The 15,352-nt window shown below is 47.3% G+C and overlaps 2 protein-coding genes across 3 annotated transcripts in view; both read right to left on the bottom strand.

Moving 5' to 3' along the window:
- Positions 1 to 11,638, bottom strand: part of LOC133357674 (inner centromere protein-like) — a 46,473-nt gene extending 34,835 nt beyond the window's left edge. For both annotated transcript variants that reach the window (XM_061575759.1, XM_061575758.1), the window contains exon 1: positions 11,502 to 11,638. The gene's annotated coding sequence lies outside the window, so the exon portion shown is untranslated. The remainder of the gene's footprint in view (positions 1 to 11,501) is intronic.
- Positions 11,639 to 13,997: 2,359 nt separating this feature from the next.
- Positions 13,998 to 15,352, bottom strand: part of NDC80 (NDC80 kinetochore complex component) — a 30,623-nt gene continuing 29,268 nt past the window's right edge. The window contains 1 exon segment of the mRNA XM_061575794.1: positions 13,998 to 15,048. Coding sequence (XP_061431778.1) covers positions 14,851 to 15,048 — 198 coding nt within the window. The 3' untranslated portion in view covers positions 13,998 to 14,850.

Below are 15,352 nucleotides of genomic sequence, written 5' to 3' on the forward strand. Positions count from 1 at the left end.
TTTAATAAAGCTCGAGCCACGGCCATGCGGGCCGCGAACACGCCCTCGACTCACGCGGGTGACGCTGCATCGCACGCGGCAGGCAGCCTGGGGGGATGGAGGGAGCGAGAGAGCCCCAAGTATGATCTGTGTTTTGATTTAGTGTGCTGATCTTAAAGGTGCATTGAAAAACTTTGATACTCCGACTGATGCTCCTGCTGTTGTGGAGTGACGCGTGCAGCCAGCCATGGCTGCAGGGTTTGGTGGTACGTGTTGTTTATGTCGTTTATTGTGAAAATTCGGTCACAGTTCCCTATGATCACTGCTACATTGCTTTTATGGCTTTATTTTGGTGATTTAGAAAACTTTTTTGGTTTGTTGTAGTACGGAGTTAGACTGATGGCCTTAATCTAAGTTGTCTTGTGGTTGGTGTTGTTGTTTGACTTACATCCCACTGGGATTTTTGCACACAGCGTTGGTGTATGGTGCTTTTTCTGCAATATTTTGCTGTCTTTTCTTGGATTTCCTGTTTGCACATAGTCACTTTAAGATGTTTTCTTGTTCATGTTTTTGTTTTTTGTTTGTTGCGGTTGCACCCGATTCAAGAGCCGAATGGCTCACAGGGCTGCGAGAGGCACGGTTCCAAAGCCCCGGACTAAACTGGTGTCACCATTCTGGTGAGATTTGGAGGCGCCGTGGTGGTTGAGATGTCATCTCCCTCGCCTGCTATGGGGCCGTTTATAAATGACATCACGCGATTTTTGACCCCCCCCCCCACCATTGTAACACGGCGTCATAAAAAGTCAGACCCCCGCTCAAATATGACGTCACAAAGCACTGCCCCCCAAAAATAAAACATGCTTCAAATCGCTTTAAACTATTGTCATTGTAGTGCGTATTTAATGCACTCTGATGTTGTAGGAGAAAACATTTATTAAAAAGTCTATTTAAACGTACTCTTTGGTTCTTTCGGTAAAGTCACGTAGGTGAAAAAAAAATAAGAATAAAATAAAAAATTAAAATAATTAAATTACATCACGACGTTTCGATTGCAACACAAGCAAGTTGCGCATTTTACGTGACGTCACATTTCTCAAACCCCCCTCCCCTCGTCACACATCGTCACAAATGTCTGATCCCCCCCCCCCTAGGTGCGTGACGTCATTTATGGACGGCCCCTATGCCGCCACGGACATCCCTGCATCTGTGCCTGGTCTTTTGCCAATCCTTTGCGTGTCTGTCAGCTGTCGTATCGATTGTTTTGCTCGGTTTTGTGTTCCTGTGCGTTGGGGCTTAGCTTTGTCTTGCTCCAGTTTAGCCGAGATATGTTGACTCAATTGTCCTGCGGTGGCGAGATGTTCACTCCCTCGGCTGGTATGGAAGAAGTCGTTGGGTTCGATCCCGAGCCTGACGCCTGTATATCTGTAGTGTGCGTCTTCTCCTCGTGGTCGCGTCGACTTTTCTCCGGGTCCTCCGGTTTTTCCCTCCACATTTAGAATCAGCGTCACGCGTTTAGAGTATTTGACCGCTCAAAATTTTCGTGATGAGTCACTTTGTCGAGCTATCGTTTGTGGGCAGGTCGTTCCTGAAAAAAAAGCTAATAAATTTCGATTTAAAGCTTTCGTGACTGCAGGGATTCATCTTCTTGGTTCTTTCGGTAAAGTCACGTAGAAGGGAAGTAATAAAATAATTGTATTTTATTTTATTATGTTTTATTTTTATTATTTCCCTTCTACGTGACTTTACCGAAAGAACCAAGAAGAAAAAGCTAATAGTTCAGTGGGGCTTTACCTGGTAAATTAAATTATTTAGTTTGGTTTTAACTCGAGCCCACAAACACACGGCCAATTGCACTTGTACACGCAGAATCTAAATGATCATCGTTATTATAATGAACAAAATAAATAAGAAGACATTAAGTCTCATTCACGTATCCGCTTCTCTCCACCTAATAAAAAAATCACAATTATTACACTGGTCAACACACTTTTTCTGGCATAAGGTATTCCAACGGTTTTAAGGTAATTTTGGGGTGCTGATTCCAAATCTGGCATCAGTTTTTGTCTATCACATCAGGTTTTTGAGATATAAAATATTGCATTTTCAATAAAAACTGCAGAAAAATATTAAATAAATGTGGATATCTACATAAGATTATATTATAAACACACTATCCTAAAAATACAGCACCATATTTTAACACTAAAGCAGTCACTGACTCGCAACAACTTGCAATCATAAGTGACAGAGTTAATTTCGGGTAAAATCAATGAGAATGGGGTATGCCGATAGCATAAAAATGAAATGTGATAGAGCAAATCTGAGATCAGATTTGGAATCGGCACCCTGAAATTAGTCTAAAACAGCTGCAAAAGTCCAGGCCAGAAAAAAATGTTTTTTTTGTTGACCAGTGTTATGATATAGTGCATGAGCAAAACATGGGCTTCGTTGATTTCAAGACAAGCAAAACTCCGGACTGGTTTCGACAAACAGTGTCTCATCGGCAGATTTTCTTATATCCTCCACAATGATGCTAATGATTTGAGTTATTATTATGATGCTTGTTTACTCAGGACACTGAGGTGCAAGATTCTTGTTCATGCCACAAGGGGGGTCCTGCCAAGTTTTTCTCAGTGCGGGGCTTCAATATCCACGTGTAGAGTGGAATCCCAATTGAGTAATTTGCGGGTAAATTTTTCAACACTGAGATGTTGTTTTGGCCAGCACCAGATACAGTGAGCGGATTTTTTTTTTACGAGCCGACAAAACTGAAAATCCCCCCCACAGGCACGGACTCGAAATCGCCGCGAAAAAATATGACGCGAAAAGAGTATAAAAAATGTACATGTCTGTACTCTTTGATTATTTCGGTAAAGTCACGTAGGTATAAAATAAAATAAATCACGACGTTTAGATTGCAACACAAGCAATCATCATCAGGTTGATGAGCATCACCAGGTTGATGATTGCTTGTATTGCAATCGAAACGTCGTGATTTAATTTATTTAACTTTCTATCTACGTGACTTTACCGAAAGAACCAAAGAGTATGGATCCCTGCAGTCACGAAAATTTCAAATCTAGATTGAATTACACGTCTGTTTCGCGTAAGACGCCGGTGTTAGTCACTTGGCGATCTTGCTGGCAGCAGTTCACAAGCACCATGACCAAAAAAAAAACACTCCAAAAAGCACGCACGAGAGATGCGCGAGATGGTGCCAGGGAAACCGGTGTGTGCCAGCGTGTCCAGGCCGAATCATGACCTGGGTTGTTCGTGCGCTGGTGTGTCAGCGAGTCAGCGTGTCGGCGTGTCGGCGCATCAATGAAACGTGCACCGTTGTGGTAGTTCACCATGGCCTGCAGGCTGTGTGTGCGTGCGTGACGCATGCCTAAGCAGCTTTTGTTCGGCTGGATCGAGGGGGCTAAACGAGCGTGGCACGGGCTAGAGAAGAGATGGAGTGGTGTGGTACAGGAGGACGTGGAGCTGAGTGGACTTGCCGATGACCGGTACCAGCGGTGTCAAGATCGGCCTCAGTGGAGGAGGCTCGTGAAGGACGCTACCGGGCAGTTGGAGGCAGTCGCCCTCCAACAACAACGGAGGGCGGAGGAGCGACGCTCACAACAACGAGCGGAGCGCCGGGTGGCTAAAGCACAGCAAGTTGGCACAGTAGGGGGCACAGGTGGTGCATCAGCCAGTCATCTCGGTCATCTCAGTCAGTCGACCCGTGGCACCTGGGTCTGCCCCTGACCTCCTGCCAGCGGGCGTTCGACACTTCACGTGGCCTCAAGGTGCACATGGCCTGGCACAAGCGTCGTGGTGACGTCACCGCCACTTAGTGGCGAATGGCGGTTGTTGTTGCGTGACGGCTGACGTGCACCCCCCGAGTGCGAGTGGGGAGCGTTGGGGCCCTCGGCTGACAGAGAGACGCGGAGTGGGAAGCAAGGACGTGACGCACAAGTTCTACCGAACTCGTGAGGATCACGGCCGGGAGAACTCCGGTGATTCTGGTCAACAGCACCGGCAGTGTTGTTCAGGCAGCAATTTTTCTGTGTATCTAAGTAGAACTTTTTTGGCACCGTACGGAGCCAACCGTGGGGATTGGAGGTACGGGGGAAGGACAACAAACTGAAAGCAAAAAAAGCAGTTCTCAAGAAATGAGTTTTCAATTTAGATTTAAAAGCGCAAAACTCCGGTGGCGTTCTAATATAGGAGGAAAGAGCGTTCCAGACGGCCGCTGAAGCGCATCAGAAAGCGTCACGCGATGCGGTGACCGCCATCTGCTGCTGCGAGTGTGACCGGAGTTTGCGCGAAGATGGTTCATGCTCCTGGACAAGATCAGCGAGGTATTGTGCTTCATTTGTGGCAAGCAGATTGTGGGTAACGAGTGCTGCCTTATTAACGCATTCGCTCGGCAATCGTAAGCCAATGCAGCTTCGGCGAGCACCGGACGGAGGACACGGTCAGATCTTGCAGTACCCGTCACGACCACGTGCCAAAGATTTGGGATTCCCATAGAGTCGCGGGCTCCGTGCTTGTCCAGAGGACGGATGAATGAATAGCTGAGGGTCGTCGATCAGCAAGAGCGCACACACACATGCTTTCAGGCCAATGTACCAACAACCCCTGTGTATCGATCCACCGATGGATGAGTTTCATCCCGCACGGCATGCGGGTTGCTTACAGGCAGGCGGGCGTAGACGTGGGAGCATGGAAGTACTGTACAGCACCGCAATGCGTCCCACAGCCGCCTCTGGCAAGCCGGCTTGCGTGGCGGTGGGTGGGGAGGGAGTCGGTCGCCCATCTCAACTTGCTCATCTCCAGAGGGCTGAGGAGACCAGGTGCTTTCCGGGTCATTTGGCCGCAAGTGTGGCGTTAGCCGTGAACCCTGTCCATTGTGAGCGAGCCGGCGAGCCCTGGCATTAGCCCTCCGAATCATAATAATCCTCGGAATATAGTCTGGCTACCCGAGCGTCTGGCTCCGTCGACTCGAAATGAATGAGCCTCACATCTCAGTGAGCATGCCAACGTTGGCATGCGGTTTTACAACGTTTGACCAAGTTTCCCGAATATACTATGTCTACTGGGGTAGCGGTCGAAGGGCACACTCCCCGTATGAAGGTGTCCCAATGCACGCTGTGAAGCGGTGAGCGTGGGTGACTTTACTTGCGCCGATGAGTCCTGGCTCGGACGAAATCGGTCCACAGACTTCCGTTTTGGCATCATCCTTGCTGCTGCTGCTGCTGTCAATTTGGTGGCATTTGCTCAAATACATTTCGAAGGCGACCTGAGACAATCCGGGTCAAAATGCCGTTGTTCAGAAGAGGCCGATGGTTTTTGCATAACGCAACCCTGGGTTGCACTTTTTGCACGTGGTTGTTTGCGCATGTCATTTGAGACTCATTAGCCCAACACTAAACACAAATAATCATAAAATTTGCGTTCGAGCTTTGGGCAATTACAGACTTTGATAGCCATGAGAGTCTGTAATTGTCCCAAGCTCCCGCTCCTAGAAAACTTCGAGCGTGCCCTGCCAAGTCGAGTTACTCAGCAACAGAACCCTGAGTTGCTAAGCAACACAACCCTGGGTTGCTAAGCAACACAACCCTGAGTTTCTAAGCAACAGCATCCCGAGTTGCTAAGCAACAGCACCCCGAGTTGCTAAGCAACACAACCCTGAGTTTTTAAGAAACAGCACCCCGAGTTGCTAAGCAACAGCACCCCGAGTTGCTAAGCAACAGCACCCCGAGTTGCTAAGCAACACAACCCTGGGTTGCTAAGCAACACAACCTTGAATTGCTAAGCAACAGCACCCTGAGTTGCTCAGCAACACAACCCTGCGTTTTTAAGGAACAGCACCCCGTTGCTAAGCAACAGCATCCCGAGTTGCTAAGCAACAGCATCCCGAGTTGCTAAGCAACAGCACCCCGAGTTGCTAAGCAACACACCCCTGGGTAGCTAAGCAACACAACTCTGAGTTGCTCAGCAACACAACCCTGAGTTGTAAAGCAACAGCACCCCGAGTTGCTAAGCAACAGCATCCCGAGTTGCTAAGCAACAGCACCCCGAGTTGCTAAGCAACACACCCCTGGGTAGCTAAGCAACACAACCCTGAGTTGCTCAGCAACACAACCCTGAGTTGTTAAGCAACAGCACCCCGAGTTGCTAAGCAACAGCATCCCGAAACGTCACCTATTATATATGTTTTTTTACGCACTGATATTTCATTTTGCGCATGGCAATATTGTTCGGGAGCTAAATGCCAATGTCGAGGTCTGCTACTGGCCACGGCGATAGGGCATCAGGAGAGAGAGAGAGTTCGTGTCACTCTTTGGTTCTTTCGGTAAAGTCACGTAGACAATAAAATCTAATAATAATAGAATACGACGTTTCGATTGCAACACAAGCAACCGTCATCAGGTGCGAATGAATGATAAAACACAGACACGGAAACAACATTGGCAGACACACACGTGCAGAGAGAGAGAGACACACAAAGACACACCGAGCGAGACATTCACCAAGACAAACTGAACTACAACGAATCTGTGCCGAGGCCTTAAATCAGGGGTGGGGAACGTTCGAAATCAATTGGGTCTTGCCCTGCCAAGGCAACCGCAGGCGGGACTCGAAATGCAATAAATCTAGGAGCAAACCTGGAAAAGCAGTTGCGAGAAGCAACATCATCAACACCAGCTAACATTCTAGATTTGAAGCTTTCGTGACTGCAAGGATTCATACTCTTAGGGTTTGTTTTTCCTTAACTTGTATTTAAGAACTTATATCTTGGAATCTCTGCCTCACTTGATACAGCAAATCTAGTTGTGACGGTCCCACCTGATGATGGAGACTTGTGTTGCCTCTGAAACGTCGTGATTTATTATTTTATTTTATTTCTATTATTACTTTTAGTAATTTTTAATTTTATATTTTTTACCTACGTGACTTTACCGAATAAACCCAAGAGTACCAGCTAACGTCACACGCCTCGCCAAAGAGAAGCAGTTCCAGCCACATTAGGGGTGAGTTAATTAAATGTTTGACCAAATATAGCAGGCTAATTTTTCAGGTGATAATTTTGTATGGCCCGCGAATGATGTTATAAATATCCAAATGGCCCTTGGCAGAAAAAAGGTTCCCCACCCCTGGTTTACAAGCAAGAAAATCGAAAGTTTGGCTTTACCGAAAGAACCAATGAGTAATTCCTGCAGTCACGAAAGCTTCGAATCTAGTTCAGAGTTCGTGTCGTTTTGCTCTTCCTCCTCCTCCTTTGAAAGAGTGCAGACCACAGTGGGTTTCCTGCCATGATTCTAGATTTGAAGCTTTCGTGACTGCAAGGATTCATACTCTTTGGTTTTTTCGGTAAAGTCACGTAGGTAAAAAATAAAATAAATGAAAACAACTATATTCAATCACGACGTTTCGGAGGCAACACAAGCGTCCATCATCAGGTGGGAAAGCATGGCCTAAAACCGTTTTAAAACAGTTTGCATCAGCAGTAGGTCATGCTTTCTCACCTGATGACGGACGCTTGTGTTGCGCCCGAAACGTCGTGATTTAATTACATTTTTTTCATTTATTTTCTTTTTTACCTACGTGACTTTACCGAAAAAACCAAAGAGTATGTTTACTGCCATGGTCCATAGTTTGCATTGCATGGCCACCGCTTGCTCTACTGTGGCCAGTCTTTAATGCATCTCTGTGGATCTCTATGGACCTCTGTGGCTCTCAATGTATCTCCATGAATCTCTGTGGGTCTCGATGCATCTCTATGAGTATGCATCTCGGAGTCTCCTATGTGTCGCTCTGGGTCTCTGTAGCTCTCCGAGTCTGTCTCTCTATCTCTGCACTGTACCCCTCTGCGGGTTTACACTACGGTCCAATAGATCGGATTGCATGGTCACAATCGCGCTACGCACTGCGCTCTTGATTCCCTCTTAATTTTGGAGCTTTCGTGACTGCAGGAATTATTCTTTGGTTCTTAGATAAAATAATAAATTAAATAATAGCATATTACGACGTTTCGATTGCAACACGGGCAATTATCATCAGACATAAAAGAAATAGCAACAAAAATCTAACTAGAAAACTATAGACAGACATACAAGGACACACAGAGAGAGGACACATATCGGCACAAAGAGAGAGGTCGTTTCTGTGACGGTGCCTTAAATATAGAGAGGGGGGCGGGGGCGGAGAGAGGGAGGGGGCAGAGAAAAAATTCGCATATCAATGATTCCCCCCATTCACGAAGGAGATGTGGAGCAGCACTCGGGCCTGTTTCACGATGTTCCGATGCGATCGATGGCTCCGGCGGTGCCTTGGATGAGAAGTGTCAGAGCCAGGAGGGTGCGGATGCGACGATTTCGATGAAACGTGCGGAGATTATTTAACGATCCCAACGGATGGCAGCTCGGGACTGAACTTTGGGCCACGAGGCGCCACACCTCAACAACATCACGGAAGGATCTTTATAACCCTCCTGTACGCAAGCTCGCTCTACAAATAAAGCGAACGTATTTTGTTTCACCACGTGAAGGCTCTAGGACACCAGGTGGTGGCGAGTCTCATCGGCGAGAGTGGTCTGGGGTCACCGAAAATGCCGAGCGCAAATGAAATGTTGCAATCGGTGCAGAAACAACGTCACTCAAACGCCACGAATGACCACATCTCATTGCAGAACGACTGCTATTATGAGTCCATGCCAGGGAACACACGACACATTGTACGTGTCATCGTGTGTTATCATTGGTTATCACGGAACCCCTGCGTTATCATGGATACATGCGTTAGGGGCCGTCCATAAATGAGGTCACGCATCTAGGGGGAGGGGTAGTCAGATATTTGTGACGATGTGTGACGAGGGGGTGGTTTGAGAAATGTGACGTCACATCAAATGCGCAACTTTAAATAAATATAGAATTCAAATTCTTGGTTCTTTCGGTAAAGTCACGTAGAAGGGAAATAATAAAATAATAAACATAAAACCGCCACTTTTTTTCAAATTTTCTTGCTGTGGATTTCACACCTGATGATGATTGCTTGTGTTGCAGTCGAAACGTCGTGAGAAGTTTATTGTTTTATATTTTTATAATTTTATTATTTCCCTTCTACATGACTTTACCGAAAGAACAAAGAATATGAATCCCTGCAGTCACGAAAGCTTTAAATCTAAATATAGAATTGTTATAACAACACTAATTGTTTTAACAACACTCCTACAACATCAGCGTGCAGCCCCACATTAAATACGCACTACAATGACAATAGTTTAAAGCGATTTGAAGCATGTTTTATTTTCAAAATGAAAATATGGTTTGAGGCGGGGGGGGGGCAGATCTTTGTGACGTCATATGATAGGGGGGGTCTGACTTTTTGTGACGCCGTGTGACGAGGGGGGGGGGGGGCAAAAATCGTCCAAAATCGCGTGACGTCATTTATGGACGGCCCCTTACCACGGGTCTCTGTGCATTATCATGGGTCCATACGTTACCATGCGTTGCCATGGGAACGTGTTACCATGGGTACGTACGTTATCATGCGTTGCCATGGGGAACGTGTGTTACCATGGGTCCATACGTTATCATGCGTTGCCATGGGAACGTGTGTTACCATGGGTACGTACGTTATCATGCGTTGCCATGGGGAACGTGTGTTACCATGGGTCCATACGTTATCATGCGTTACCATGGGGAACGTGTGTTACCATGGGTCCATACGTTATCATGCGTTAGCAAGGGTGTTTTGTACATTGCAAGTCCACCCCGCATCTCAGATTAGTGCGGTTGGCTACGTACCATGCGAAAGGAGTTCACAACATACACACATTGCTATAGTTTCATAAGTTATAACTAATCCATCAGGCATTATAGTGAACCCCATTGGGTTACCATTGGCCCCTGTATATATATAGAGGTTAATTCTAGATTTGAAGCTTTCGTGACTGCAAAGATTCATACTCTTAGGTTTTTTCGGTAAAGTCACGTAGGTAAAAATAAAAGAAATAATACAAATAATAGAAATAATAATATTAATAAAATAATCAATCAAAAGTGATTTTTTATAATACAAATAATAGAAATAAAATTATAAATCAAATGTGATTTGTTCTTATAAAAATAATAGAAATAATAATAGAAATAAAATATTAAATAAAAAGTGATTTGTTATAATAAAAATAATAGAAATAATAGAAATAAAATAATTAATCAAATGTGATTTATTATTATAAAAATAATAGAAATAATAATAGAAATAAAACAATACATAAAATGCGCTTTATTACTTTATTTCTATTATTATTTCTGTTGCTTTTATTACTTATTTTATTTTTACCTACGTGACTTTACCGAAAAACCCTAACAGTATATATAGAGGTTATATCGTGGTTTCCACGTGTTATAGTCGTGTGCTAGATGTTGTCGCGAACTCGATGCGTTATCGTCGAGATCTGGAGTCGCGGCGCGCTCTCTTAAGAGTCAACAAATCCCCGTGACCGATGCACTGAAGGGCATTCGCCTCTCATCACGCAGACGCTGGCAGCAAATCGCGACTGTTCTCGTCCACGATTTTAGCAGCAGCGGCAGCAGCAACAGCAGCAGCAACAGCAGTAGCAGCAGCAGCAACAGCAGCAGCAGCAACAGCAACAGGAGCGTCGTGGTTCATGGAGCTCGACGCAAATGTCGAGGTCCCGCTGCTGCTGCTGATGCTGCTGCTGCTAATGCTGCTGCTGATGCTGCTGCTGATGCTACTGATGCTGCTGCATTTGCTGCTGATGCTGCTGCTGATGCTACTGCTGCTACTGCTGATGCTGCTGCTGCCCACGATATTAACAAGGCTGCGATGGGCAGCGTTTACACAGCACTCTGGGGGGGTTGGGGGGTTTGGGGGGCTACTGCAAGATCCGAGACCGTGTCCGTCCGGTGAGCTGCATTGGCTTCTGGTTGCCGAACGAACGCGTTGATAGGGTCGCGCTCATTATATAAATACACACACACAAAGTGCTTGCAAACAAATGAAACCACAGCACCTTGGCCGATCTCGCCAAGGAGCGAAAACTACCACAACCACCATCATCATCATCCCACGAACTCCGATCGGTCATCCTCGCAGCGACGGCGAACAGAGACGGCGCTCAGCGCTTCCGGCGGCCGTCTGGAACGCTCTTCCCTTCCGATATTGGGAAACTTACTGGGAGCTGTGATGCCACTTTAAAATCATCATCGAGATTGACAAACTCGTTTCTTTCGAACGTCCTTCCCCCGGCACTTCCGATTGGCACGGTTGGCTACGTACGGTGCGAAAGAGGTTCGAGGTGCAAACGTGCACGCGTGCATACGACGAGGTTCGCGGCGAGAGAGTTGGTGTCGTTTTTTTTTGGCCGTTTCCCCAGCTCCTTTGAATGAGCTCATGGCCACGGTGGCTTTACGATGCGCACGCCGTAGTTTGATTCGCATGGTCACGACATTACTAAATCTCCAGTTTCCTCCCCCCCACACACACAGGCAGACAGACGAGAGCCTTACCTGTCGGATGAGCCTCTTCCCGGAGTCAAACCCAGCCGTGTGGATGTGCGTCGGACACCTGGATCAGCGCAAGAATGTGCTCCTAGGCGCGCCCCACAGGTGACGTTTATTGACGTCAACGACCCTAACCCACCACGCCCTCCACCCCCACTACCTCACCACCCCCTCCACCTCCACCCCCCACCACCCCCTCCACTCCCTCACCACCCCCTCCATCCTCCACCCCCCACTCCACCTCCCACCACCCCCACCCCCTCCACTACCTCACCACCCCCTCCACCTCCACCCCCCACCACCCCCTCACCACCCCCTCCATCCCCCACCACCCGCTCCATCCCCCACCACGCCCTCCACTCCCTCACCACGCCCTCACCATCCTCCACCCCCCACTCCACCTCCCATTCCACCTCCCACCACCCCCTCCATCCCCCCCCCCACTCCACCTCCCACCACCCCCTCCACTCAATCCACCACCCTCATCCTCTCCACCCTCCATCCCCCTTCCCCCACCCCAACGTCATTCTCCACCACCCTCCCATCCATCTACCAGCCCCCGCCCACCCTACAATCCCACCGCTCCATCCAGCATCCTGCAACCCTCACACTCCATCCTCCCAACCCTCTCCATCCTCCACCCACCCACATCCCTCCATTCACCATCCTCCACCCCGACCCTCACCACACCCCTCCTCGTCTGCTCTCCTCAAACATTGGAATTCAGTGCCAGTGCCCCGGGGTTTGCTCCCTTTGATGAGGGCAGGGACGACAACCCGAACCATCAGTTCGGGGGTGGCCCTGAGGATAGCCGACACGCCCTCACCTTCGCCTTGACCACAAAGTCAGTCATAGCAACAACAGTCACAGCAATGTTCTTTATTTATCCAGGACCACTTCTTCGCTCACGACCGAAGCACTTGGCATGCCCCCCCCACCGCATCGCGTGACATCTCGTGAAGCGAAGCAGGTGCGAGCCTGGGTAGTTCTGGGATGAGCTGCCACCAGCCACCATGCATCACCAGGTGCTGCTGTGTGACATCTATCTCTGTCGGCTGTCTGTTGTGGGGCAGGAGAAAGCCGCGTGCAGCCAACGTTATTGTTGTGCTGAATATCCCGTATCTTAAGTTCCACACCTTTGACCCTTGGTAAAAATAAACACATCACCGACATTGTATTGGGGGGGGGGGGGGGGGGTCCTTTGAGCCAGTGCCTGTCTCTCCGTGTGCCTATGTCCCTTATCTGTAGTCTGTGTACACGGAAGAACTTCTTTCACGCCGTACGTCGCCAACCGTGTTTAATCGGAGGTGTGACGCCACGCACACAGTATCCTCCCCTGTTTAAAGCTCCGGTTGCCGCGATATACATTTCCACGATACGATATTACGAAGTTTCCCAAACTTTATTTCGCATTTTAATGTATTGTTTTTTTTCTTCCGTGCGTGTGGCTATGCTGCAACTTCCAATACAAATGAACATTGATAGTTGAAACGTTCAACTGCAGTTCACTTCATTCTAAATTTGAAGCTTTCGTGACTGCAAGGATTCATAATCTTAGGGTTTTCGGTAAAGTCACGTAGGTAAAAAAAATTAAAATTAATACAAGTTAAATAAAAATCACAACGTTTCGGAGGCAACACAAGCTTCCGTCTTCAGGTGGAACCGTCACAGCACGACTGCTGCATCAAGTACTTTTATTATTTTTTTTACCTACGTGACTTTACCGAAAAAAACCTAAGAATATGCAGTTCACTTAACATACGCGTACCTCCCCCCTAAACACAGTAAAACGCCGATTTACATCTCCACCTTCTTACGTCGCTTCGCAAGACGTCAATTCATCAACAGCACGGACCGATGCGCGTCCACTCAACCCACACTTCACGTCACTGACAGCCTCACCTCGACTTTCACCTCCAACGACCCTGTACATTCCTGAGATTTTACTCCGTTTCAATCAACATCGGACTTGACCAGAGGGAGCTCCCAGCAGATAATTTCCTTATTGATGCCAGAGAGGCAAGTCTCTGGTCTATGCCCATGCCATGCGGAAACATGAGAATTGCAGCCAACACGAACATTCCCACTTCCAATAAACATAAACTTGATTTGGGAGCTTTCGTGACTGCAGGAATTACACATCTTGGTGAATTGGAATTACACCAAAGAGTAATTTGTTTAAAACATCGGCGCTGCTGTTACATTGGCAGTGGCGCAAATGCACAATCGAACTACTGTGGCCTGTCTTTAATTTTCAATTCACGAAGATGTGCGCATCAGCCTGCTGTTGATGTTCTGATGGTTTTACCAGTGTCTTTGAGGAATGTCAGTGATATTGACGAACATGTTGAGTTTTCTTCTATCTACCCATATCTGCTGTTATTGTAACGTTAACTTTACAACGCATTTGCTGGTTCGGGTAAAACCGTGTCCGCTCACTCTCGAATTCCCTGAAGCTTCCACACCGTCTTGGACAAACACATATCCCCTAAAGCAGCACACTTTACAGCTCACCTTTTTCAACTTTATTAACGTTCAATACTTTAAAATGATACACCAGTTAATGGAGCACTCCACTCCATTATCATCCGTAACAAAATTAGAGAGGCGATGTAAGCGCATGTGCTATTCTGTAGAAGCACAGTGAGGGTTCGGAGATTTCGAGGTGTTAGGAAACCATCAAAAACTATCATCGCCGAGAAAACGCACACACGAGCGAGTTGACGAGTGGCACCCTCGGGCGCGTCTGTGTTAAGATCATTACGGCCCGGTGTGAAATATCAGAAGCAGAGAGAGAGAGGAAAAAAAAACAACGCAACTTTATAATTGGGCTCTGCTTAACTCTTAAACGTATGAAAAGGCTACAAAAAGCCATCATTACAAAATTTCAAAAAAGTTTTCCACAACCGGAACGGGCTACTTTCTAAGCATGTACATTTAAACAGGATATGCCATCATCACAAGTGCCACCGTGGTATTGGAAAACAGGTCGAAGTGTGAATTGCAGTCCCCGTGCATTCAGAACCAGAATTAATAAAAAAAATTACTGGAGGAATGCGATAAGCTATCAAGCTCTTTTTCACACATGTCCATTAGGACTTCAGAAAAAAATAATTTGGTTTCAATTGCCACATTACCACGTTTTAAACAAAACAATCTGCACTCGCATTTGGGTCAACTGTTAGGAGAGGCTTAAAATACACTTGTAACAGACGAGGCAGAGATTGCAAGGCACATTGAGAACAACAGCGGGAACAACAATGAAAGAGAATGAAACAAAAGTCAAAGCAGACACACACACACACATCTGCATTGCCGCCATGCCAATGTTTGTTTTACCACTCCCATCCCACCCTCACTCTCTGTTCCCATCGTAGGCAGTGCCCTCCTCCTGCTGCCCCTCGCCATCCTGCAGCCCGCCATCCTGTATGCTAATAATGGCCATCATATCCTGCTCCGCCGGGGACAGTTGAAGGAGCTTGGCGAGCGGGTTGGCGGCGCATTCCGTTTCATATTCCTTCTGCACGCGCTGCTTGAAGTCTTCCATCAAGTTCTGCAACCACGTGGAGAGCGGGGACAGGGTGACACAGTGACCTGGGTTTTAATGGATAGGCAGCGGACCTCAAGACTGATGATGGAGTCAGTGTGTTATGTGTGATTTGAGACCACGGTCAGAAAGGGTCAGGGAGTGGGACATAAGTGGGGGGTGGGCATAATTGTGCAATTTGTACACAATTCAAGTGCATTCCGCCACAATTGTGTTCCCGCCTGCCTGCCCCGTTCCTGGAAGGGCTCCGTCACGCCAGATTAACTCAATTGCAACATTCTCCGAAGCTTTATGACAACCGACGGAACCG

This window comes from Lethenteron reissneri, chromosome 59 (assembly GCF_015708825.2).
Source record: "Lethenteron reissneri isolate LAM-NWPU_2019-01 chromosome 59, ASM1570882v1, whole genome shotgun sequence".
NCBI classification, from domain to species: domain Eukaryota; kingdom Metazoa; phylum Chordata; class Hyperoartia; order Petromyzontiformes; family Petromyzontidae; genus Lethenteron; species Lethenteron reissneri.